Source organism: Oncorhynchus keta, chromosome 5 (assembly GCF_023373465.1).
Source record: "Oncorhynchus keta strain PuntledgeMale-10-30-2019 chromosome 5, Oket_V2, whole genome shotgun sequence".
NCBI classification, from domain to species: domain Eukaryota; kingdom Metazoa; phylum Chordata; class Actinopteri; order Salmoniformes; family Salmonidae; genus Oncorhynchus; species Oncorhynchus keta.
The window spans coordinates 34,131,855-34,155,272 of record NC_068425.1 but is presented as its reverse complement, the minus strand read 5'-3'; the positions used below and the strand labels follow the sequence as shown (position 1 = coordinate 34,155,272).

The following is a 23,418-nucleotide window of genomic DNA, read 5'->3' as shown; positions in this document are numbered from 1 at the left end:
GAACGCTTTTGACACCTTGTGGAGTCCATTCAAAAAATACATTGAGGGTGTTCTAAGGGCAAAGGGGGGTGGGGGCAACTCAACATTAGGAAAGTGTTCTTAATATTTTGTGCACTCAAGTGTACAGGTAAGTCTGTATTCTAGAGGTCGAAGATCAAAGTTCTGTTGATCTGAATGGACAGCTGTGAATCTAAGCTTTCCAATGATATGATTAAAGGGTAAACATGAGTAATAACCTGTATGCTGACATTGTCATGTGGGTAAAACCCCAATGGGAAAACTGAATGGGATGGAGGGATGAATAGAAATAGTGATAACACACAGAAAGCTACCATTGATGCAATGATAGAACACATTCAACTCCAGGGACATGGACCTTAAAACAAATCTATGAGACATTTTCACCCCAAGTGAGACAACCGATCACCCTGGATCATTGACTACAGATGAATTCTGTTCATTTTTTATCATTGTGTGTATATATATATATATATATATATATAAAAATTGTACAGGTGTGTATATTTCAATCATTACGTTATTTTACTTTTAGAAGTGTGTATATTGTTAGATATTACTGCACTGTTCAAGCTAGGAACACAAGCATTTCCACACCGGCAATAACATCTGCGAAATATATGCATGTGACCAATACGATTTGAAGATTAGAGTGTATGTTTGTGTGTGTCATGCCCAGACTTTAGATATCCCTGTTTTTCTATATATTTTGGTTAGGTCAGGGTGTGTCTTGAGTGAGTACTCTGGTTTTGTTCTTCTAGGGTTTTTGTACGTCTATGTTAACCTGATATGGTTCCCAATCAGAGACAGCTGTTTATCATGGTCTCTGATTGGGGATCATATTTAGGTCGCCATTTCCCTTTTGTGTTTGTGGGATCTTGTCTACATTGAGTTGCCTGAGTGCACACCAGTAGCTTCACGTTTCGTTTATGCTTTGAGTTTCTCTTTATTAAAAATATGTGGAACTCTATTCACGCTTGGTCTACTCATTATGACGAACGTGACAGTGCGAGTACAGGTGAATAAGTGTGTGTGTGTGGGTTTGTAATTGGTGGAGGGTGGTATGTGCATTAACATTAGTGAAGTAACACATAAAACATTAGTTTAGGTGTTATATGATCGGTTGAAGTCATTATGTTATTCATTTAAAAAGTTGTTACTCTCCTGGCTGATAACGTAACTTGTTACATTAAGTGGAAAAAGTCATACTATAACAATTCAACATTTTATCATATTAACCAACAAGATATTACATTTACTGGTTTTATTACATTATAAAATCTAAAAGTTAGTACATTAACCATTGTTACAAGACAGCCTACATAGTTCTTTCCTTGACCTCATGAATATTATTATTCAATGCCTCATTGATTTGTTTTAGGATCCTTTTAATGAATGTTGACATACATTTAAAAAATGAAAGTGATAAGTTCTTATTTAGAAGATAATTGATTTAATTTATTGATTAATTGAATAAATGAATATACACCTATTGTTGAAACATTATTCTACATAATAACATTTAATAATAGTATCATGAGTATATGAAAGAAGATACAATTATCAACACCCCCCCCCCCCCAAGTTCCCTATAACATTTCCTATGATAACATTTATCCATGTAGATCAATGTGTGATATTACATAGACACAGGGGAGACCTGATCCTAGATCAGAACTGCATATTATGCTCCATAGAGGTTACCATGGTGATCAGACTAAGGCAACTGTTTAAGAATGGGAGATGGATATGACTGTTCCCTATATATTTTCTACTGGTCCTTTATTTATGGGTCTGAAACCGGTGCTGGAAGGGAGGGAGATGAGATACGGTGGGTTTTCTGGTGGGTTTTTTTCTCTCATTGGCCCTAAATAAACAAAGCTCTTCCCACCTAGACAGACATAAGGTTCCTTCTCCAGTGTGTCTTCACTGGTGTGAATAAAGGGTCCATAACTGACTGAAACTCTTCCCACACTGATCACAGATATAAGGCTTCTTTCTCTCCAGTATGTGTTAGCTTGTGTTTAGTCAGGGAGAAAGTTTGAGAAAAGCTCTTTCCACACTGATCACAGCTATAAGGTTTCTCTCCAGTGTGTGTTCGCTGGTGTCTAGTCAGGGAGGAAGCTCGAGCAAAGCCTTTTCCACATAGACAGACGTAAGGTCTCTCTCCAGTGTGTGTTCGCTGGTGTCTAGTCAGGGTGGAAGCTCGAGCAAAGCCTTTTCCACATAGACAGACGTAAGGTTTCTCTCCAGTGTGTGTTCGCTGGTGTCTAGTCAGGGTGGAAGCTCGAGCAAAGCCTTTTCCACATAGACAGGCGTAAGGTCTCTCTCCAGTGTGTGTTAGCTTGTGTGTGGTCAGCTCTCCTGACTGATTGAATCTCTTCCCACATTGATCACAGCTATAAGGCCTATGTCCAGTGTGTGTTCGCCGATGTGTAGTCAGCTCTCCTGACTGATTGAATCTCTTCCCACATTGATCACAGCTGTAAGGCCTCTCTCCAGTGTGTGTTCGCTGGTGTGTAGTCAGGTGGCCTGACTGATTGAATCTCTTCCTACACTGTTCACAGCTATAAGGTTTCTCTCCAGTGTGTAAACGCTTGTGTATGGTCAGGCCTCCTGAATTAGCAAAGCTTTTCCCACAATCAAGGCAGGGGTAAGGCCTCTCCCCTGTATGAATTTTCAGATGATATTTTAAGGCATTAGATGCAGTAAAACCCCTCCCACACTGAGAGCAGCAGTACAGTTTCTCTCCAGTGTGAATCTGCTGGTGAATTAAGGACCTCAGTCTAGTAAAATTCTTCCCAAAGTCAGAGTAACAGTGGTGAGGTTTCTTCACTGTACTTCTCTGCTGGTGTTTCTTGAGGTGATCTGATCTGGAGAGACTCTTCTCTGCCTCTTCAGCAACATGATGTTGTTGAGGCTCCCCAGATGATAAGTACCTTCCACTGAAAGAGCGATGGTTATGAGAGTCCCCTTTGAAACAAAATACATTTGAGTAACTAGGTTTTGGAAATATGGGTCCATAAACATATAATATAGCAACATACACTCAGCAGACAGTTTATTCGGTCCACCCCCCCTTTCACAAAAATGGATCGCTCCTACATACAGTGGGTCACGTGGCGGTGAGTCCATTGACCCATCCAGCCTGGTGTCAACGGTACAGGCGGTGATCTGGTGTGGAGAATGTTTTCCAGGCACACTTTAGGTCCCTTGATACCAATTGAGCATCGATTGAAAGCTACAACGTTGCTGAGCAAACCCAATCGAGTATCTTGGGGATGAGATGGAACGGGCTGTTGGCAGCATGAAAGTGTAGCCGTCCAATCTGCAGCAACTGCGTAATGCCATCGCGTTAGAATGGACCAACATCCCTGGGGAACATTTGACACCTTGTAGAACCAATGCACCAAAGAATTCTGGCTGTTCTGGAGGCAAAAGGAGGGTCCGACCCAGTACTAGATGGGTGATCTAATAAACTAGTAACTGAGTGTATATTTTTTATCAAATCAACAGAAGTTGCAGAAGCAGATTGTAGTCTAATCCACACACCCCATTGTTCTTACTTGATGAAATCAAATCTCCCTCCTCGTGTCCTTTTATCACAGTTCCACTCTGCCCTGCTGTTTTCCTGCAGTCGACCAGCCGCACCGACACCCTCTTGAGACCCAACAGTAAAGCGCTACCGGAAGAGTTGCAACCCGGGGACTCTGGCAGGGTGGAGGGGGACGGACTAGCTCTGTCCTGGTGAACACAGGAAGTATTGTACATAGAATATCATTAGACCAAACGTTAAATGACTTTTGTCTAAACCTATGATTGACAGGAGGTATAAGGATGCACCATTCTCCTGAAGTGTGTCATCGTTCACTACTTTACACATGTACAGTTTATCAATCACGTAGGCCAATTTTTCAAATGGAAGTGGTATATATTTTTGTAATATCCAGTCTGATGTTCAGAACCTTTGATTCAACATTCAGTAGAGTTGAACACATCTTTCACCCTGAGTTAATGATGGTTAACACAGAATTTAAGTGTCACGTAATTGGTCAGTCACTCGATTAAGTTCTGGGTTCATACATATTGGGAGAGATTAGGAGATGCTAGAACGAGGAGCAGAACCGGAATGAAGAGCTCCCCAGACTCTCTCAAGATACTGGCAGAATGTCCACTCCCCTTCCGAAATGTGAAAGATGGTAACACCTGCTAAATCATGATTTGTTCAAATAACCCAGTGATGAAAAACCTAAACACCAGAACTACTGCTTCTAGTTATCCCACTTGGAGAATGTTGAGAAAAATGTCAGTCTCATAGTTTCAGTATTCTTATACAGTACATGTATAGAAGAAACCATCAGATATAGGGGTATTGTAACATGTAGTAGAAACCTACAGTAAAAAGGTATTGTGTAACCTGGTGCAATTTCTGCCCCATGCAACATTGCTCAAGATCCACTTTGTGACTTGTTACTGTAACAGCATCCACATCTAAAAATCAACAGCTTACAGTGTATCAACAACATTCAGATAATGAATGGAATAAACTAATTTATTTTAGTACTTAAAAAAAAAACGTAAACTACACACTATATAATTCTGGTTTCGTAGTTCAGTTTTTAGCAGTTTAAAAACAAATGACAGGAAAATATTTTTAAGTTTGATACAGATTTTTGTGCTTAGAGTTGTGAAAATTGTACCAAAGAGAAACACAATTAGATTGATGGAGTCATGGCTAGTGGGTGTATCCACGATATGTTTTATACCAGTCATTTCATTTCCAATCAGTGAAAGGAAGTGAATAAGTGCACACTTTGGAAGGACAGAAAGACAATTAGGTATTCGTTAACATAGTATCTAGGCAGAAGTGGAGCTAGCGTGAGTGCCATGGGTTTGATGTTAGCCTACCATTATTTAAACCTATAAAACATTTAACACTATACAATATGGTCAATTTATATGATTAAATTAAATCCTGAAAGTGGTCTATTAAATAAATGATTCATTTATTTAGTAAGTTATTTATTAAGTTAATAGTTTAAATTAAGTTAAAACACTGCCGGGACTTGAGGTAGGCCTATACAATAAGAATCCAACAATGATGCATGTTGTTTACATTTTTAAAAGTCTAATACATCTGTAGGCGGGAATTAAGAAACATTGGGAAACGGAAAACATTCCAAAGAACAGAATATTCTGAGTTTAAACGGAGATTCAGCGATATTATGTAGGCTATATGCACAAAGTAAACAGCTACATTACCGAAATCACCAAAAACGTTGAAGTGCGAGGCTAAACTAGCTAGCTTGCTTTCAGCTGACTGTTGTTAACAAGCGAGCTACAGAGGCTAGCTGCTGGACTTTGGACAAGCAAGATAATGTTATATAGCAGCTGTACAGTTTCCAAGTTGCTGACCCGTTCAGATAGAACTCTGAGATTTGCCTGAAAAGAAATTAGCAATATCAGAAAAGCTACAAAAAAAGGTCGCACATCGTTGAACATAAATGTGCACGTAACATGTAATAAAACCGGTTGCAGATACAAAGTTAAATGTTTAAGTCCAATGGTCACTTTATGGAAGCTATGGTGCTGTTTTAATCCTATGAAAGAATTTCAGCTAAATAGGCACAGGAAATACTGAAAACCCACGACTATAACATAATGGAATATAACACAACATATAAAATAATATTTGTCCCAATGAAATGTTTTACCAGTGCATAGCGAGATGCGCATCTCAGTTACTTCTCAGGAAGATTAATAATTTCGAAAATGGGTTATTAACTCGCTGGCCTGGCGCATCCTTGACTATGCATGGAAATTAGGCTCGCGAGCAAGCATTCTAGCCAGGTAGCCTAAGGACAACAACAACTACAAGCGTGACAGAGTCATAGACCGTCCAGGGAACATGAAAGAGGAGGATGGCATTAGCGTTTCTCTACAAATTGAGTGCAAGTTTTGTTCTACTTGCACTCACACACAGATATCAGTACCATGGATAGACATATTTAGCTTAGGTTGATCGGACTAAATAGCTGTTGGTATCTTTTAGTTGTCAATTTAGTAGACTAAGTATTGGTGATTAGATGATGTTGAAATGGTGCTTAAATAGTGGATGCAGCCCCTGTTTTCTTTGCGACTTGAGGTAACTCTAAATCAATATTTGTTTAGAAGTCCGATTATTATTTTACTATTTAAAATAGGCAAGTAAATTACAGGCAAAATATGTTGTGCTCTCCGTCTCTGCCTTCTTGTATCGGCTGTGTCAAGGCATATGAACTAACAGCATCAAACAACACAATCACAACACGTAGGTTGTAATGGCATAGGTTTCTGGATTGGCTTCCATGTAAAAACAACATTCTGGCTTATTTCTCCATGGTTCTGACTTTACCTGCTCGTTGCGCATTGCCTTGTATCAATCTGTGTGCTTTAGGCTAGTAGGCTACTTTGCTGAAGGACAAAATATCACAAGTGTTTATTACAATCATTGTTTTTGTCCAGCTGTTCAAATGGAATGAATGATATGGAAGATCGAATATAAACTAGGCCAATACATTTTATACTGTTAATAAAAGTAAACCAAACGTACCCGATCCATCGTCGAAGCTATTCTTTCTTCGACGTTTCTTCAAATAAAAAACTTGACAGTAAATGTGTACCGTACACTAGTTATTATTTGTCATAGCATGCATATAAAGAACAGCTAGACCAGAGCAATCAAACGTAATTTTAAATATCACAACTCGATTTAAATTGTGACAAATAAATGTCTGATGTAGGCTAATCTTACTTCAGGAAGATTCTGGATAATATTTTACATTATCTATTAGAGTCAATAAAACGTTCAACACCCTATCCACCAATAATCCTGTTGTCTGTTCGTCTAACTCTACCCGAGAGTCTGTTGGAATAACGTCCCCTTCGAAAGTCCAGATAGTTAATTGTCTGAGGCCCAGTAAGTGTAGCCTTGTAAATACCAGACGGATTACCGCTGCGCTATCCGTGCAACGAACCAGTAAAACCCGATGTATGTTCAATCCGAAGTCTGCAGTGGCCATGCAGCATTTACAGCAATGCAACCTCCGCAGTAGTCAGTGCATTCATACTTCTTCCGCTTCACGCAGCAGACTCAAAGCTGTGGTGAAGGAAGTGGTCTTCTTCTTCTTTGGTATTATGGCGGTCCGCATACAATTGTTATAGATGCATGCAGCTACGTACTGTATTGGCTGTGTATCAGCCTACTACTCTGTCGTCTGAATTCATTACGCTTTGGGAAAAACCAACTAACTAACTAGTGCTGCACAGGGGTGGAAAAAATACCTAATCGTCATACTTGAGTAAAAGTAAATATATCTTAATAGAAAATGACTAAAGTAAAAGTTGGAAGTCACCCAGTAAAATACTATTTGAATAAAAGTCTTTAGTTTTAAATATACTTAAGTATCAAAAGTAAAAGTATGAATCATTTCAAATGTCATACGAAGTAAACCAGACAGCTCAATTGTTTATTTTACAGATAGCCAGTGGCACACTACAACACAATTTACAAAGAAATAAGTGTTTCGTGAGTCTACCTGACCAGGTAGCCTAGTGGTTAGAGAGTTGGACTTGAAACCAAAAGGTTGCAAAATCCAATCGATGAGCTGACAAGGTAAAAATCTGTCGTTCTGCCCCTGAACAAGGCAGTTAACCCACTGTTCCTAGGCCATCATTGAAAATAAGAATTAGTTCTTAACTGACTTGCCTAGTTAAACAAAGGTAAATAAAAAAATCAGAGGCACTAGGGATGACCTCTTGATTAGTGCATGAGTTGAACCATTTTCATGTCCTGCTTAGCATTCCAAATGTAATGAGTTTTTTTGGGTGTCAATGTATGGAGTAAAAAGTACATCATTTTCTATGCATGTGGGTCCTTACTCAACATTGACAGGAGGCTCCAAACAAAAGACTGACTAAAATGACAAAACTCATAAATGGAATGAAATCAACCAAAACCCGTTTCCTGTTTTCTATTGATCCATTATTTAGGGATCTGGAACCGATGTCAGATAGGAGGGAGTTGAAAGACACGTTTGTGCTTTCTGGTGTTTTTTCATTGGCCCTAAATGAACAAATATCTTTCCACATACACAGATATAAGGGTTCTCTTCAGTGTGTGTTCGCTGGTGTCTAGTCAGGTTCCCTGACTGACTAAAACTCTTCCCACACTGATCACAGCTATAAAGCCTCTGTCCAGTGTGTATTCGCTGGTGTCTAGTCAGGTTCCCTGACTGACTAAAACTCTTCCCACACTGATCACAGCTATAAGGCCGCTTTCCAGTGTGTGTTCGATGGTGTGTAATCAGATCTCTTGACTGACTAAAACTCTTACCACACTGATCACAGCTGTGAGGTGTCTCTCCAGTGTGTGTTCGCTGGTGTGTAGACAGGTTGGAAGCTCGAGCAAAGCTCTTCCCACACTGATCACAGCTATAAGGCTTCTCTCCAGTGTGTGTTCGCTGGTGTCTAGTCAGGGACGAAGCGAGAGCAAAGCTCTTTCCACACTGATCACATTTATAAGGCTTCTCTCCGGTGTGTGTTCGCTGGTGTGTAGTCAGGTCTCCTGACTGAGTGAAGCTCTTCCCACACTGATAACAAACATAAGGTTTCTCTCCAGTGTGTATGCGCCGGTGTATAGTTAGATTTTCTGAAAGAGAAAAGCACTTTCCACACTGATCACAGCTATAAGGCTTCTCTCCAGTGTGTACACGCTTGTGTATGGTGAGGGTTCCTGCATTAGCAAAGCTTTTCCCACAATCAAGGCAGGGATAAGGCTTCTCCCCTGTATGTATTCTCAGATGAGATTTTAAGGTGTTAGAAGCAGCGAAACTCTTCCCACACTGTGAACATCTGTACGGATTCTCTCCTGTATGGATTCTATGGTGTAACTTAAGACCTCCTGGACAGGTGAAGCTCTTCCCACACTGAGAGCAGCAGTACGGTTTCTCTCCGGTGTGAATCCGCTGGTGAATAATGAAGCCACTCCTTCTAGTGAAACTCTTCCCACAGTCAGAGCAGTAGTGGTGAGGTTTCTTCCCTGAACCTCTCTGCTGGGGTTTCCTGAGTTGTTCTGATCTGTAGAGACTCTTTTTTGCCTCGTCAGCAACATGATGTTGAGGCTCCCCAGATGATAAGCCCCTCCCACTGAGAGATTGACGGTTTGGGGTGTCCCCTGTGAAGCAAAGATATTGAATAACTAGGTTTTGCAATGCATAAACAAATACGACCCTCAGTATAAACATAACTGCCAAAATAAAAGGGAACACTTGAGGAAATGAGGGTTCTGGCGGCTCTTATGGTGTTGGGTAAATTTTCCTGGCATGCTTTAGATCCACTCAACCACTTAGAGGGCAAAGGTAAACGCCAATAAATGCAGAGCCATTGAGTGTTCACCTTCAACCTATGGTTGATGACAATGCCCCCATCCACAGGGCATGAGTGTTCACTGAATGATTTAATGAGCATAAAAAAAACAGTTATTACTTTAACTACTGTTCCCTGAAGGAGGGAAACAAGGTACAGCTATAGTGATTTCACGTACTAGCGCCCTCTACTGAGGAACATTAGAATCACGCTTGACAAGGCCAATGAACACCGGGCCGCACCAGAAGTCCCACCTTCTCATGTGATAAAACCAAGGTACGGAGTCATTCCTTCAATTCAGTACCGCTCTTAATCTGAACATGGCGGTGTGAGGACAAACAACTGTTGTACTTTGTTTGCCTCTTTCATTGAACATTAGTTCTAGTCATAACTGTAGGTTCCCTTTTAGTCAGGAAACTCCCAAATGAAATGGCCCACGGCAGACCACCTAGGGTTCCAACCCAACAAGAAACCTGTGGCATCTGGGTATATTGCAAAACTGTGCACTGTCTTTCAATGATCCTCTCCCGTCCCAGCCATAAGAACACTGTGGGCTATGCTGGGGCAATGACATCCAAGCGATAAAACCTCACAAAAGTGTGTGGTGATGCACATCTGGCCGCAGCACAAATATCCATTGCTATCCTGCGACGTCACTGTTTGCATAATCCAGGGTGCCACCATTGGTCGACACATACAGCAAGTCTCCTATAAAGTGGAAACTTGTGGACTGGGAGAATGATTATTTTTCATGCCTCTTGACAACCCGAGTGTCTGACCGTGGGGAAGAGGCTCTTCATTAAGCTCACATCTGGAAGAAAATGATACCCGTGAACACCACAGAAGTAAGGTGTTTGAGTTTCAAAGTCTGCCTGAAGCACGGTCTACTCTGGGTTCAGGGGGGGCAGGGACCCACCCAGATTGGGGGGGTACCGCTTTCCCAATGAAAATAGGTGCGCGGGAGCTGCTGCCTTCCTCACTCGGCAGAGGGACCAGCTTTCACTTTACATTTAGGAGTGAAATGGAGCCTGTGCCAAGCAGACTGACACTGTTCTTGAGGGAACAGGAGGAGACTTGGTGTAGATCCGGAAGTCAGGGCAGCCAGCTTACTGCCGGGCCTTTGTCTGCAAATCCTCTCGAAGACAGTCCTGCCTTGGCAGAAAAATACTTCAGAGGAAGGAAGCCGTGAAGCACCGTGTCCTGCATAGATGCCAAGGCCGAACAACCCCGTAGGAGAAAGTGCCTCTGCCTGTCCAGCTGGTCTCTCTCCGGCACCTAAGACAAAGTCAACCAGAGGTGGCGCTCTTCCATCACTGAAGCACCCCATGCTTCTCCCGAATGCTGACAGTGCAACGGGAAACATGCGCAACACGAAATCGGCCATAGTAGGACTCTCATCTAGGAGCTCTGTGTGGGGATCCCCACAGCCAGGGCTGCCAACAGCTCAGTTTGGTAAATCTGCAGCATTGTGACCATGTTCAGGGACTGGGTCCTGGTACACCTTGTCAAGCTGCAACCCTGAAAAATAACGATACCTATTTGGAAGGGATGTGTTGGAATTAGCCATCCCTTTGTTAGCCAATGAGGCTAGGTAGACAGCTGGCTTCCCATCCAATGGAGGCATTGTGGCAAGCCCCGCCCCCTCCATACCCATACCCATGAAGTGTGAATACCCATGCAGCATAAGCTTGGCTGAATGCAGCGGAGTCTGAGGTGTATCCTACGAAGCAGGGTTGAGGTTCTGGTGACGCTACGCAATGCACTTCCACGCGGTCTCCGTACTGCTTGTTGCTTCTTGGCTACCTGACAAACATTTTTGCTTTTGGTTCTTAACCATTTAAATCAAAGTCTGTGTTTAACAAGTTTACCAAGGTCTTAGTTTTCTCCTCACACAACTTTTACCTGGACATAGATCTGCAGGACCTTGTGTCCCCCCCCGAAGAAAGTGAAGTAGCGTTATTCCTTCTTATTGCAGTCGCTGTACTCTTAATATAAAGGATAACTATTGCCTTATGGTGAGTGTAGCCGAGTTGCTCGGCTTCAGACGCAATCGTTGGGCAAGTGTGGGAATTAATGATACAGCGTCTGTGCCCCCAGTAAATACAGGTAGTAGTGTTAAACCCCCTTCACAGTCCCCGCAGCCGAACAATGTTCTCATGGCTTCTGGGGAAAAATATATTTTGGCATGCTCAACCGGTGTCGCTCATTCAGCCGATAGAGACTTAACTGGTTTTCTCCACTAAGCAACGAGTGGGAGTTAGAGCCTTCTCAGGTCTCTCCTCCACCCGTTACAGGGTCTGAGCCGCCGAAGCATCCCATCATTTGCTCTGACAAATTGAAAATCCTAGTCATTGATGATGCCATTACCCACAATATCAGACTTAAAAATAATTATCCAGCCATCATACATTGTTCACCAGGGGGCAGGGCTACCGACGTAAAGGCTCATCTGAATATGGTGCTGGCTGAGGCTAAAACTGGCAAGTGTAGATGGTAAAGGCAACTACGACGTTGGGATGAAACAGTCTGGTTACCAAGTGTAACATAACTTCAGCGTGTAACGTAGCTAAAAAGATGTGTTGCCATCAAGTAATTGTCTCTGGCCCCTTCCCAGAACCGGCCAGACACCACGTCGCCAACCAAACAGGAGCCCTGCACGATGCCAAAAGAGATATCAGCTGGCTCTATATCACTATGCTGGGAGGACAGCACCATCTGATCTCACCACGAGCCCAGGTCCACCCCTGCATCCCGCAACTCAGACTACGCCAAGGTACAGGCGCCCAGGGGAGGAAAATCACACTCGTTACCACAATGCCTTCTATGGAAGGCGACACGTTTCTCTAAAGTGCTTAAACGCAGCCGGCAACAGTGGTCCCATGAGCCAGATCAATCTAGGGCAGTCCGAGCAGCCATCCAGCAGAGACATACAAGACTAAACTTGTGAGTATTATTCAAAGACATGGTGAAACCGCATGATTGTGGGCAAAAGGTCGTGAACTCAAACCCGGCTTAACAACCTTCATAGACTCGTTCGTATTAGCCATCTTCCTTACAACCAGTTAGCCACGCTAAAAAGCCACAAGAATAACTAGCAAACATTTTGGTAGGAAATTTCACAAAACTAGTTACCAAACTTTAACGCACAACTTCCAGAAGGATAAGCATAGTTAGTGGGACAGTTAAGTTTTAATAAATCCTGAAATTGCATTCCAATCTTTGTTTAGAAGAAATGTGTGAGATTGTTTTGCTCAGCTCGAGATGAAGACAGGAAGAAATTGAAGGAATGACAGGAATGACTCCGCGCCTTGGTAGGCGGGGACTCCACTGAAGCACAGGGTATATTGGCCTTGTCAGGCGTGACTAATGTTCTGCAGTAGAGTGCACTAGCGCTCAAACTGCCCACAGCTGTATTGGGCCAATTTTCCTGACTGAAAGGGAACAATGCTAATCATACACCCTGGCCGTTTGTTACCAGATATCAACCAAATGGAACACTGAGATTTCGGAGCGGGAACCTCAGACAGCGTTTTCCACCACCATCTAAAAAACACCAAATCCTTGAATTTCTGGTGGAAGAATGGTGTCGCATCCCTCCGATAGAGACACTTGTAGAAACTATGCCGAGCCACATTTAAGCTGTTCTGGTCTATTAAGGCACTATGTTGGTGTTTCTTTTGGTAGTTACCTGTATATATATTGTTTATCAATCAATGAGCAGTTAGAGAAGCAGATTATAGTTTAATCAACACACATTGTTCTTACTTGATGAAATCAAATCTCCATCTTCTTCCTTCTCATCCTCCTCGTGTCCGTCTCTCACAGTTCCACTCTGCCCTGGTGTTTTCCTGCAGTCAACCAGCCTCACAAACACCCTCTTCAGACCCACCTGTAAGGCGTTACCAGGAGAGTTGTGACCAGGGCACCCCGGCAGGGTGGAGGGGGACGGACTAGCTCTGTCCTGGTGAAGACACAAAGTATTGTACATAGAATATCATTAGACCAAACATTTGATTACTTTAGTGTTTAGTCTAAATCTCTCTACAACACTGTTCCAAAAATGCAATTGAGAAAAACTGTAATGGCACTTACTAATAAAGTTTGTAGTATTGACTGTCCCCATAAGACATTTTACCACTATAGCAGAGTTGACCATAGTCAAATATAATTGTATTGGTCATAGGCGCCAAATACAACAGGTGTAGAAGTCAGAAGTTTATACAAACAAGTTTTAATGACTCCAACATAAGTGTTTCAACCACTCCACAAATGTCTTGTTAACAAACTATAGTTTTGGCCAGTCGGTCATCTACTTTGTGCATGAAAAGTCATTTTTCCAAAAATTGTTTACAGACAGATTATTTCACTTATATTCACTGTATCACAATTCCAGTGGGTCAGAAGTTTACACACACTAAGTTGACTGTGCCTTTTAGCATGGAAAATTCCAGAAAATTGTCATGGCTTTAGAAGCTTCTGTTAGGCTAATTGACATCATTTGAGTCAAATGGCAGTGTATCTGTGGATGTATTTCAAGGCCTACCTTCAATCTCAGTGCCTCTTTGCTTGGCATCATGGGAAAATCAAAAGTAAATCAGCCAAGACCCCAGAAAAAAGCCGTAGACCTCCACAAGTCTGGTTCATCCTTGGGAGCAATTTCCAATTGAAGGTACCACGTTCATCGGTACAAACAATAGTATGCAAGTATAAAGACCATGGGACCACGCAGCCGTCATACCGATCAGGAAGGAGACACGTTCAGTGTCCAAGAGATGAACGTACTTTGGTGCAAAAAGTGCAAATCAATCCCAGAGCAACAGCAAAGGACCTTGTGAAGATGTTGGAGGAAACGGGTACAAAAGTATCTATATCCACAGTAAAACGAGTCCTATATCGATATAACCTGAAACGCCGCTCAGCAAGGAAGAAGCAACTGCTCCAAAACCACCATAAAAAAGCCAGTCTACGTATTGCAACTGCACATAGGGACAAAGATCATACTTTTTGGAGAAATGTCCTCTGGTCTGATGAAACAAAAATAGAACTGTTTGGCCATAATGACCATCATTATGTTTGGAGGAAAAAGGGAGAGGCTTGCAAGCCGAAGAACACCATCCCAAACGCGAAGCACGGGGGTGGTGGCATCATGTTGTGGGGGTGCTTTACTGCAGGAGGGACTGGTGCGCTTCACAAAATAGGTGGCATCATGTTGTGGGGGTACTTTGCTGCAGGTGGGACTGGTGCGCTTCACAAAATAGGTGGCATCATGAGGGGAAAGTATGTGGATATATTGAAGCAACATCTCAAGACATCAGTCAGGAAGTTAAAGCTTGGTCGCAAATGGGTCTTCCAAATGGACAATGACCTCAAGCATACTTCCAAAGTTGTGGGAAAATGGCTTAAGGACAACAAAGTCAAGGTATTGGAGTGGCCAGCACAAAGCCTTGGCCTCAATCCTATAGAAAAATTGTTGGCAGAACTGAAAAAGCGTGTGCGAGAAAGGAGGCCTAGAAACCTGACTCAGTTACACCAGCTGTCAGGAGGAATGGACCAAAATTCACCCAACTTCTTGTGGGAAGCTTGTGGAAGGCTACCCTAAATGTTTGAAGGTTTCTGGCATGATGGTGTTGATGTGAGCCATGACCAGCCTTTCAAAGCTACAGACATGAGTGCTACAAGTTGGTAGTCATTTAGGCAGGTTACCTTAGTGTTCTTGGGCACAGGAACTATGTTGTTCTGCTGAAAACATGTTGGTATTAAAGACTCGGACAGGGAGAGGTTGAAAATGTCAGTGAAGACACTTGCCAGTTGGTCAGAGCATGCTCGCAGTACACGTCCTGGTAATCTGTCTGGCCTTGCGGCCTTGTAAATGTTGACCTGTTTAAAGGTCTTCGGAGGGCATAGCGGGATTTCTTATAAGGTTCTGGGTTCCAGTCCCACTCCTTGAAAGCGGCAGCTCTAGCCTTTAGCTCAGTGCAGATGTTGCCTGTAATCCATGGCTTCTGGTTTGGGTATGTACGTAGTCACTGTGGGGACGACGTCGTCGATTTACTTATTGATGAAGACAATGACTGATGTCATTGTCAATGCCATTGGAAGAATCCCAGAACATATTCCAGTCTGTGCTAGCAAAATAGTCCTGTAGCTTAGCATCTGCTTCATCTAACCACTTTTTTATTGACTTCCTGCTTTCATTTTTGCTTGTAAGCAGGAATCAGGAGGAAATAATTATGGTCAGATGTGTAGAGTAAAGGTGGTCTCGATTTTTTTCTCCCTCTGGTTGCATATTTAACATGCTGATAGAAATTTGGTAAAACAGAAGTTTCCCTGCATTAAAGTCCCCGGCCACTAGGAGCGCCGCCTGTGGATGAGCATTTTCCTGTATGCTTATGACGGAATACAGCTCATTGAGTGTGGTCTTAGTGCCAGCATCAGCCTGTGGTGGTATGCAGTCAGCTACCAAAAATACAGATGAAAACTCTAGGTAGATAGAGTACCTCATGATATGCTCTAGACCACACTAACTCAGGCGAGCAAAACCTCGAGGCTTCCTTAGATGTCATGCACCAGCTGTTGTTTACAAATATACATAGTCCATCACCCCCTGTCTTACCAGACACCACTGTCCTATCCTGCTGATACAGCATATAACCAGCCAGCTGTATGTTGATAATGTCGTCATTCAGCCACGACTCCGAAGCATAAGATATTAGTTTTGAATGTCCCGTTGGTAGTTTAATCTTCCTTGTAGGTTGTTGATTTTATTTTCCAATGATTGCACATTCTCAGAAGGCAACCCACTTTTTCTCTGTCTTCTTTTCACGCAAATGCCAGGGATTTGGGCAAGTTCCCGGGAAAGCAGTATGTTCTTCATGTCAGGATCATCGGACCCGTTAGAGAAAAGAAGAAGCTAATATTCACTGTTCTGATGTCCAGAAGTTATTTATTTCCAGTCAAAAGAGACGGTAGCAGCAACATTATGTACAAAATACGTTTTATTTTTTTCTTTAAATACTAATGGCACATACTACAGAAGTGTTTACTATTAACTGTCCCATAAGACATTGTACCACTATAGCCTAGTTACAAATAAATGTATGTGGACTATAATAACTTTGGAAATAGTGGCATGTTTTTATCCATATTACTGTAGGGGAGAGTGTTGAGCCGGCCTTGTTTCTAGGAAACCATACACAAAATTAATAATTTGACCAAATATTTAGGAAGAGGTCATCATTTCATAGAGTCTGTGAAGAAAGAAAACACATTAAAAAAAAAGTGGTAAGCAAGTTGGGTCCAAAAAACTGAATTTGGCTTAGAGGTTTCATGGTGCTTGTATCTCAATTTTAAGATTGTTCTATACATAAGTTGGGGTCTTAATAAGCGTTGAGTTCCTAAACCTAGTATGAAAATGCATCCTTGTAGCTATGGAGTCAACATCTTTGCCTTGGGTAAGTTGAGTCAATGGCACTTTGAGCAAATGGAAGTGTTTTCTTCCCAGGTGTAATGCAAGGTATTATCGCTGGGATATGAGGTAACAACAGGGCTTAGTCTATGCTAAGTGTTTAAAAAGTACAATGTTTGTGTTAGGTGTTAAAGCTGTGTTAAATAATTGTGTTGTTTCTCAAGCAAGGAAGGGGCCGATGACATCAGTAAAGTGTGTACTTCACTGTATCTACAGTTGGGATATTGCTTTTCAACAATAACATTTATTTAAAAAAATATTTTAAAAAATAAAAATCACCGGAGTACTACTTTAAAGTGTGGGAGAGTGGGGTAAGTTTAGCAATGTTTTACATTCAGCATCACTACTTCAAGGGAAATAGTATTCTTTCTATATTTTTCAGCTGTTTTTACGGTATAGCCAATTTAGACTTTTATGGTTGTCATTAGTTACCACAGGCACAAATGACCTCTTCCTACATATTTGGTCACACAATTGTGTGCAAAGTTTCCTATAAACAAGGGGTGGCTCAACTTTACATTTGACCATTTTTACTCCAGTAATGTATAAATAAAATAATGTACTTTTTACTCAATACATTTTCCCTGACACCAAAAAGTACTAGTTACATTTCGAATGCTTAGCAGGATAGTATATTTAAGACCAAATACTTATACTCCAGTAATATTTTACTCGGTGACTTTCACTTTTAGCCGAGTAATTTCTACAAAGATATCTTTACAAGTATGATAATTTAGTACATTTTCCACCACTGTCTAGCTAACGTTAGCTGTTCAAATGGAACACATGGAAGTGGACGATCAAATGTGAAAACCAGGCCTAGATATTTCCAACACAGTAGGTCTATATTGCTAACAAAAGGCAACCAAACTTACCCGATACATTGTTGACGCTATTCTTTCTTCAACGTTTCTTCAAGAAATGTGTACTCTATAGTTACGTTGTTTGTCACAGCGTTCAGATAACTAATTATGGCATTGTCGCAGGCAATTCCAGTCTCAAGTCTACAACTGAAACAGCTAGATCAGAGCAATCAAACGTCTATTTAAATACCAAAACTGGATTCAAATGTATGTAGATTAATCTTACTTCAGTAAGATCCTGGATAAGATTTTACCTGAGCTATAAAAGTCAAGAAAACATTGAACAACATCCCATTCACCATTAATCCTGTTCTCTGCTATGGTCTACCTGAAAGACACTCGGAACAGATCTCTTCGAGTCCAGCCACAGAGAAAACAATGACATAGATATTTCACTGGAGGTATAAATGTGAAGCATCCGGTTGGCGTTTCCACTCACTACCAAATATGGTGGTGAGAGGAAGCCCAGTGGTTGGCACTGAGAGAAGATGGAGCGAGATGGATTTTGGCCGACATTTTGCTCATTTGATCTCAGTGCAGCTTTTTGTTTCCAAAACTAAAATATGTTACGAACAGATAGGACTAACTTTGATAGACTTTAACGTTTGCGAAAGTTTTTTTTTTAAGTGCGTTGTTTAGGAGTGCATCGAATTTAGTTATTGCACATGCGCACTTAAGAGTAGGCGTTTCCTAACCGAAATATACAAATACATGCTAGAACCAGCCAATGTTAGCTCTGCCCATCTTTTGCTGGTTCTATTTGCTCACATTGGAAACAACAGGCTGTGGTACATCTTGGGTTAGTTATAAAAACCATTGGTCCAAAGTGAAGTCCTTCTTCAATAGTATTTATGGAGGTCAACAAACAAACGTTAGAGGTGCATGTTACCACCTACTATACAATCCATTATACTTGGTGATAGAAAAAATACCTGCCAATTTAACCCTCATGAAAAACAGAACACTCCCTGCAATTCTTCCGCGTTAAAATCATGTAATCCCAAGTACTTCTCTGCAGCTGCCACCACAACGTATTTTATGCGACTTAAATTCAATTTCTGCGGTACAGTTGATAGCAATGGTTATGAACACTAAGAAACCAACCTTACTGAAACACATATTATTCCTAATCACTCTGGAGGATCCCTCACCCTGTACCCATCCTCCTCTGCTACTCAAATCAAATCACATTTTATTGGTCACGTGTTCCAAACAGAAAAGGTGTAGACTTTACAGTGAAATGCTTACTTACGAGCCCATTCCTAACAACGAAGGGTTAAAAAAAAGTAAGATAAATATTTGCTAAATAAAAAAGGACACACTTTCACACTGTTCAAATATGCTGCTGCTACTCTGTTCATTATGTCCTGATGGCCTATTCCCTTTTACCCCAACTACATGTACATACTGCATTACCTCAATCACCTGTACCCCTGCACATTGCCTCGGTACTGCTACTCCTTGTATATAGCCTTATTATTGTGTTACTATGTGTGGGGACCATTTGCATGTGTGTTTTCTGTGTGTGTGAGCGAATGTAGTGTGTGTGTGTTGGCATGAGTGTGTGGGTAGCCTAGTGAGTGTGTGGGTAGCCTAGTGAGTGTGTGGGTAGTCTAGTGAGTGTGCATAGAGTAAGTGCAATTTGGCTGTTGTTGATATAAATAATTAAGGAGGTCGACTTTTAGTGCCTTCAGAAAGTATTCAGACCCCTTGAATTTTTCCACTTCGTTATGTAACAGCCTTATTCTAAAATTGATCAAATACATTCTCCCCCTCATCAATCTACTGCATAATGACAAAGTGAAATCAGGTTTTACATTTTTTGGGGGGAAATGTAATAAAAATATACAACAGAAATACCTTATTTGCATCATAAGTATTCAGCACCTTTACTCTAAGACTCAACATTGAGCTCCGGTGCATCCCGTTTCCGTTGATCATCCTGGAGATGTGGATTCCAATCAAGTTGTAGAAACCTGTGGTAAATTTGATTGATTGGACATGATTTGGAAAGGCAGACTCCGTAGATCTCTGAAACAGGATTGTGTGGAGGCACAGATCTGGGGAAGGGTACCAAAACATTTCTGCAGCATTGAAGATCCCCAAGAACACAGTGGATGGAAGAAGTCTGGAACCACCAAGACTCTTCCTAGAGCTGGCCGCCCGGCCAAACTGACCAATCAGGGGAGAAGGGCCTTGGTCAGGGAGGTGACCAAGAACCTGAAGGTCACAGACAAAGCTTCAGAGTTTCTCGGTGGAGATGGGAGAACCTTACAGAAGGACAACCATCTCTGCAGCACTCCACCAATCAGGCCTGTATGGTAGAGTGGCCAGACGGAAGCCATTCCTCAGTAAAAGCACATGACAGCCCGCTTGGACTTTGCCAAAAAAGGCACCTTAAGGAATCTTAGACCATGAGAAACAAGATTCTCTGGTCTGATGAAACCAAGATTGAACTTTTTGCCCTGAATGCTAAGCGTCACGTCTGGAGGAAACATGACACCATCCCTACGGTGATGTGTTGTTTTGGCATCATGCTATGGGGTTGTTTTTCAGCGGCAGGGCCTGGAAGACTAGTCAGGATCGAGGGAAAGATGAACGGAGCAAAGTACAGAGAGAACCTTGATGAAAATCTTCTCCAGAGGTCTCATCCCTCAGGTGGATGCACTATCTTGGTTAAGGAGAAATACTCACTGATAGGCATGTAAACAAATTTCTGCACAAAAATGATGTGTGCACATGTAACATTTATGGGACCTTTTATTTCAGCACATGAAACATGGGACCAATACTTTACTTTTTGCCTTTATATTGTTTTTCATGGATATAATTATGTAATGCATAATTTATTACAGTTTAAGGAGCATTTTAATAAATTTAGTGAATAAATAATTAAGTGTAGAAATAAGCAGAAGTTGTTCAGAAGATAATGGATTGAATTTATTGATCAATTGAATACATGAATACACACTACTGTTGAAACATTATTCTACATGTATTTTATTTAACCATTATTTAACTAGGCAAGTCAGTTAAGAACAAATGCTTATTTACAAGGACGGCGTACACCCGCCAAACTCGGACGACGCTTGGCCATTTGTGCGCCACTCTATGGGACTCCCAATCACGTGTGATACAGTCTGGATTCGAACCAGGTTGTCTGTAGTGATGCCTCGTGGTCGAAGACTGAGATGGTCTTAGACCACTGCTCCACTTTATTTAATAATAGTATTTGAAAGAAGACCATTATCAACCCCCCACCCCACACACATACACACACACACAGGTTCATTATGACATCTTCTACCATGACAATGATCCATTTAAAAACACAATGTGTGATAATACATAGACACAGGGGAAACCTGGTCCTAGATTAGAGCTGCATATTATGCTCCTGAGGTTACCATGGTGATCAGACTAAGTCAACTGTTTTAGAATGGTAGATGGATATGACTGTTCACTAGATGTTTTCTATTTCACATGTATTTAGGGATCTGGAACTGGATAGGAGGGAGATGAAATATGGAATATTGTTGCTTTATGGTGTTTTTTCATTGGCCCTAAATGAGAAAAGCTCTTTCCACATAGACAGACATAAGGTTTCTCTTCAGTGTGTGTTCGCTGGTGTGAATTCAGTGTCCCTGATTGACTGAATCTCTTCCCACACTGATCACAGCTATAAGGCTTCTCTCCAGTGTGTGTTCGCTGGTGTCTATTCAGGGGGGAAGCTCGAGCAAAGCTCTTTCCACACTGATCACAGCTATAAGGCTTCACTCCAGTGTGTGTTTTCTGGTGTGTAGTCAGCTCTCCTGACCGAGCAAAGCATTTCCGACACCGATCACAACTATAAGGTTTCTCTCCACTGTGTATGCACTGGTGTATAGTTAGTTTTTCTGAAACAGAAAAGCTCTTTCCACACTGATCACAGCTATAAGGTTTCTCTCCAGTGTGTACACGCACGCTGGTGTATGGTTAGGGCTCCTGCACTAACAAAACATTTCCCACAATCAAGGCAGGGGTAAGGCTTCTCCCCTTTATGAATTCTCAGATGAAATTTTAAGGTGTGAGAAGCAGTGAAACTCTTCCCACACTGTGAGCATCTGTAAGGTTTCTCTCCTGTATGGCTTCTTCTGTGTACTTTAAGACCCCCTGGACACGTGAAACTCTTCCCACACTGAGAGCAGCTATACGGTTTCTCTCCTGTATGGATTATCAGATGAGATTTTAAAGTATTAGATGCAGCAAAACTCTTTCCACGCTGAGAGCAGTAGTACGGTTTCTCTCCTGTATGGATTCTTAGATTATATTTTAAGGCGTTAGATGCAGTAAAAGAGTTCCCGCATTGAGGGCAGTGGTATGGTTTCCCTCAGGTGTGCCTCTGCTGGTGAATTAAGGACCTTCGTGTAGTGAACCGCTTCCCAAAGTCAGAGCAGTAGTGGTGAGGTTTATTCCCTGTACGTCTCTGCTGGGGTTTCTTGAGATGTTCTGATCGGGTGAGATTATTCTCTGTCTCGTCAGCATCATGATGTTTTTGAGGCCCCCCCAGATGATAAGTCCCCCCTACTGAGAGAACGACGGTTAGGGGTGTCCCCTGTGAACCAAAGACATTGAAAAACTATGTTTTGGAAATATGGGTCCCTAAACAAATATTATCATAAATATGCAGTATATTTTGTATCTATCAATTAACAGAAGTTGCAGAAGCAGATTGTAGTCTAATCCACACACCCCATTGCTCTTACTTGATGAAATCAAATCTCCATCTCCTTCCTTCTCGTGTACCCCTCTCGAAGTTCTACTCTGCCCTGGTGTTTTCCTGCAGTCGACCAGCCACACAGACACCCTCTTCAGATTTAGCAGTAAGGCCTACTGGGAGAGTTTACGACCCTGGCACTCTGGCAGGGTGGAGGGGGGTGAGCTAGCTCTGTCCTGGTGAACGCGGGAGGTGTTGTACATAGAAAATAATTTCAGCACTTTGGAAGTGGTGTATATATATTTTTTACTCTTAGTACAAATGTCAAAACTGATAACACTTGTAACGCCCCCTGTCTTATGTTCAGAACCTTTGATTGAGCATTCAGTGGAGTTGACCACATCTCTCACCACTGAGCTAATCTTGATTAATCCAGAACTAAAGTTTCACGTAATTGGTCGACGAAGTTCTGGGTTCATACGTGTTAGGAGGAGAGATTAGGAGACGCTAGAACAAGGAGCAGAACCGCAACGAGGAGCTCAAACGGGCCTTGACACACTGCCGGGACTTGAGGTAAGCCTATACAAACAGTCTAATAAATATTTAGGAAGGAATCAAGAAACATTAGTAAAAGAAAAACATTCAAAAGAGTCAAAATAACAGAATAGCATATTCTGAGTTTAAAGGTAGACTCCGCGATATGAAGTAGGCTCGATGCACAAAGTAAACAGCATAGTGGGTGAATTGCCGCAATTCCTCAGAGCATTGTGTACGATAGGCTAGAAGGTTACTTTGTTGAAGGACAAAATATCCCAACAAGTTAATTACCGCCATGGTTTATTTTGTCCAGCTTTAATTTACCGCCATGGTTTACTTTGTCCAGCTTTAATTTACCGCCATGGTTTACTTTGTCCAGCTTTAATTTACCGCCATGGTTTACTTTGTCCAGCTTTAATTTACCGCCATGGTTT

The 23,418-nt window shown here is 41.8% G+C and overlaps 1 protein-coding gene and 3 pseudogenes across 2 annotated transcripts in view; all 4 read right to left on the bottom strand.

Moving 5' to 3' along the window:
* The window catches only part of LOC127930193 (zinc finger protein ZFP2-like), a 42,467-nt gene extending 24,394 nt beyond the window's left edge, over positions 1-18,073 (bottom strand). The window contains exon 1 of one of the 2 annotated variants that reach the window (XM_052519763.1): positions 17,764-18,073. In XM_052519763.1, the coding sequence (XP_052375723.1) occupies positions 17,764-17,772 (9 nt within the window). In that variant the 5' untranslated portion in view covers positions 17,773-18,073. Of the gene's footprint in view, positions 1-6,610; positions 8,047-17,763 lie in introns of those variants that run through there. The other variant, XM_052519762.1, reaches the window with a different exon arrangement.
* LOC118372693 (gastrula zinc finger protein XlCGF57.1-like) overlaps positions 1-18,163 on the bottom strand; it is a 150,374-nt pseudogene extending 132,211 nt beyond the window's left edge.
* LOC127930194 (zinc finger protein 239-like) lies at positions 1,230-3,590 on the bottom strand (annotated as a pseudogene).
* Positions 18,164-19,233: 1,070 nt separating the features above from the next.
* LOC127930198 (zinc finger protein 239-like) lies at positions 19,234-22,120 on the bottom strand (annotated as a pseudogene).
* Positions 22,121-23,418: the final 1,298 nt, after the last annotated feature.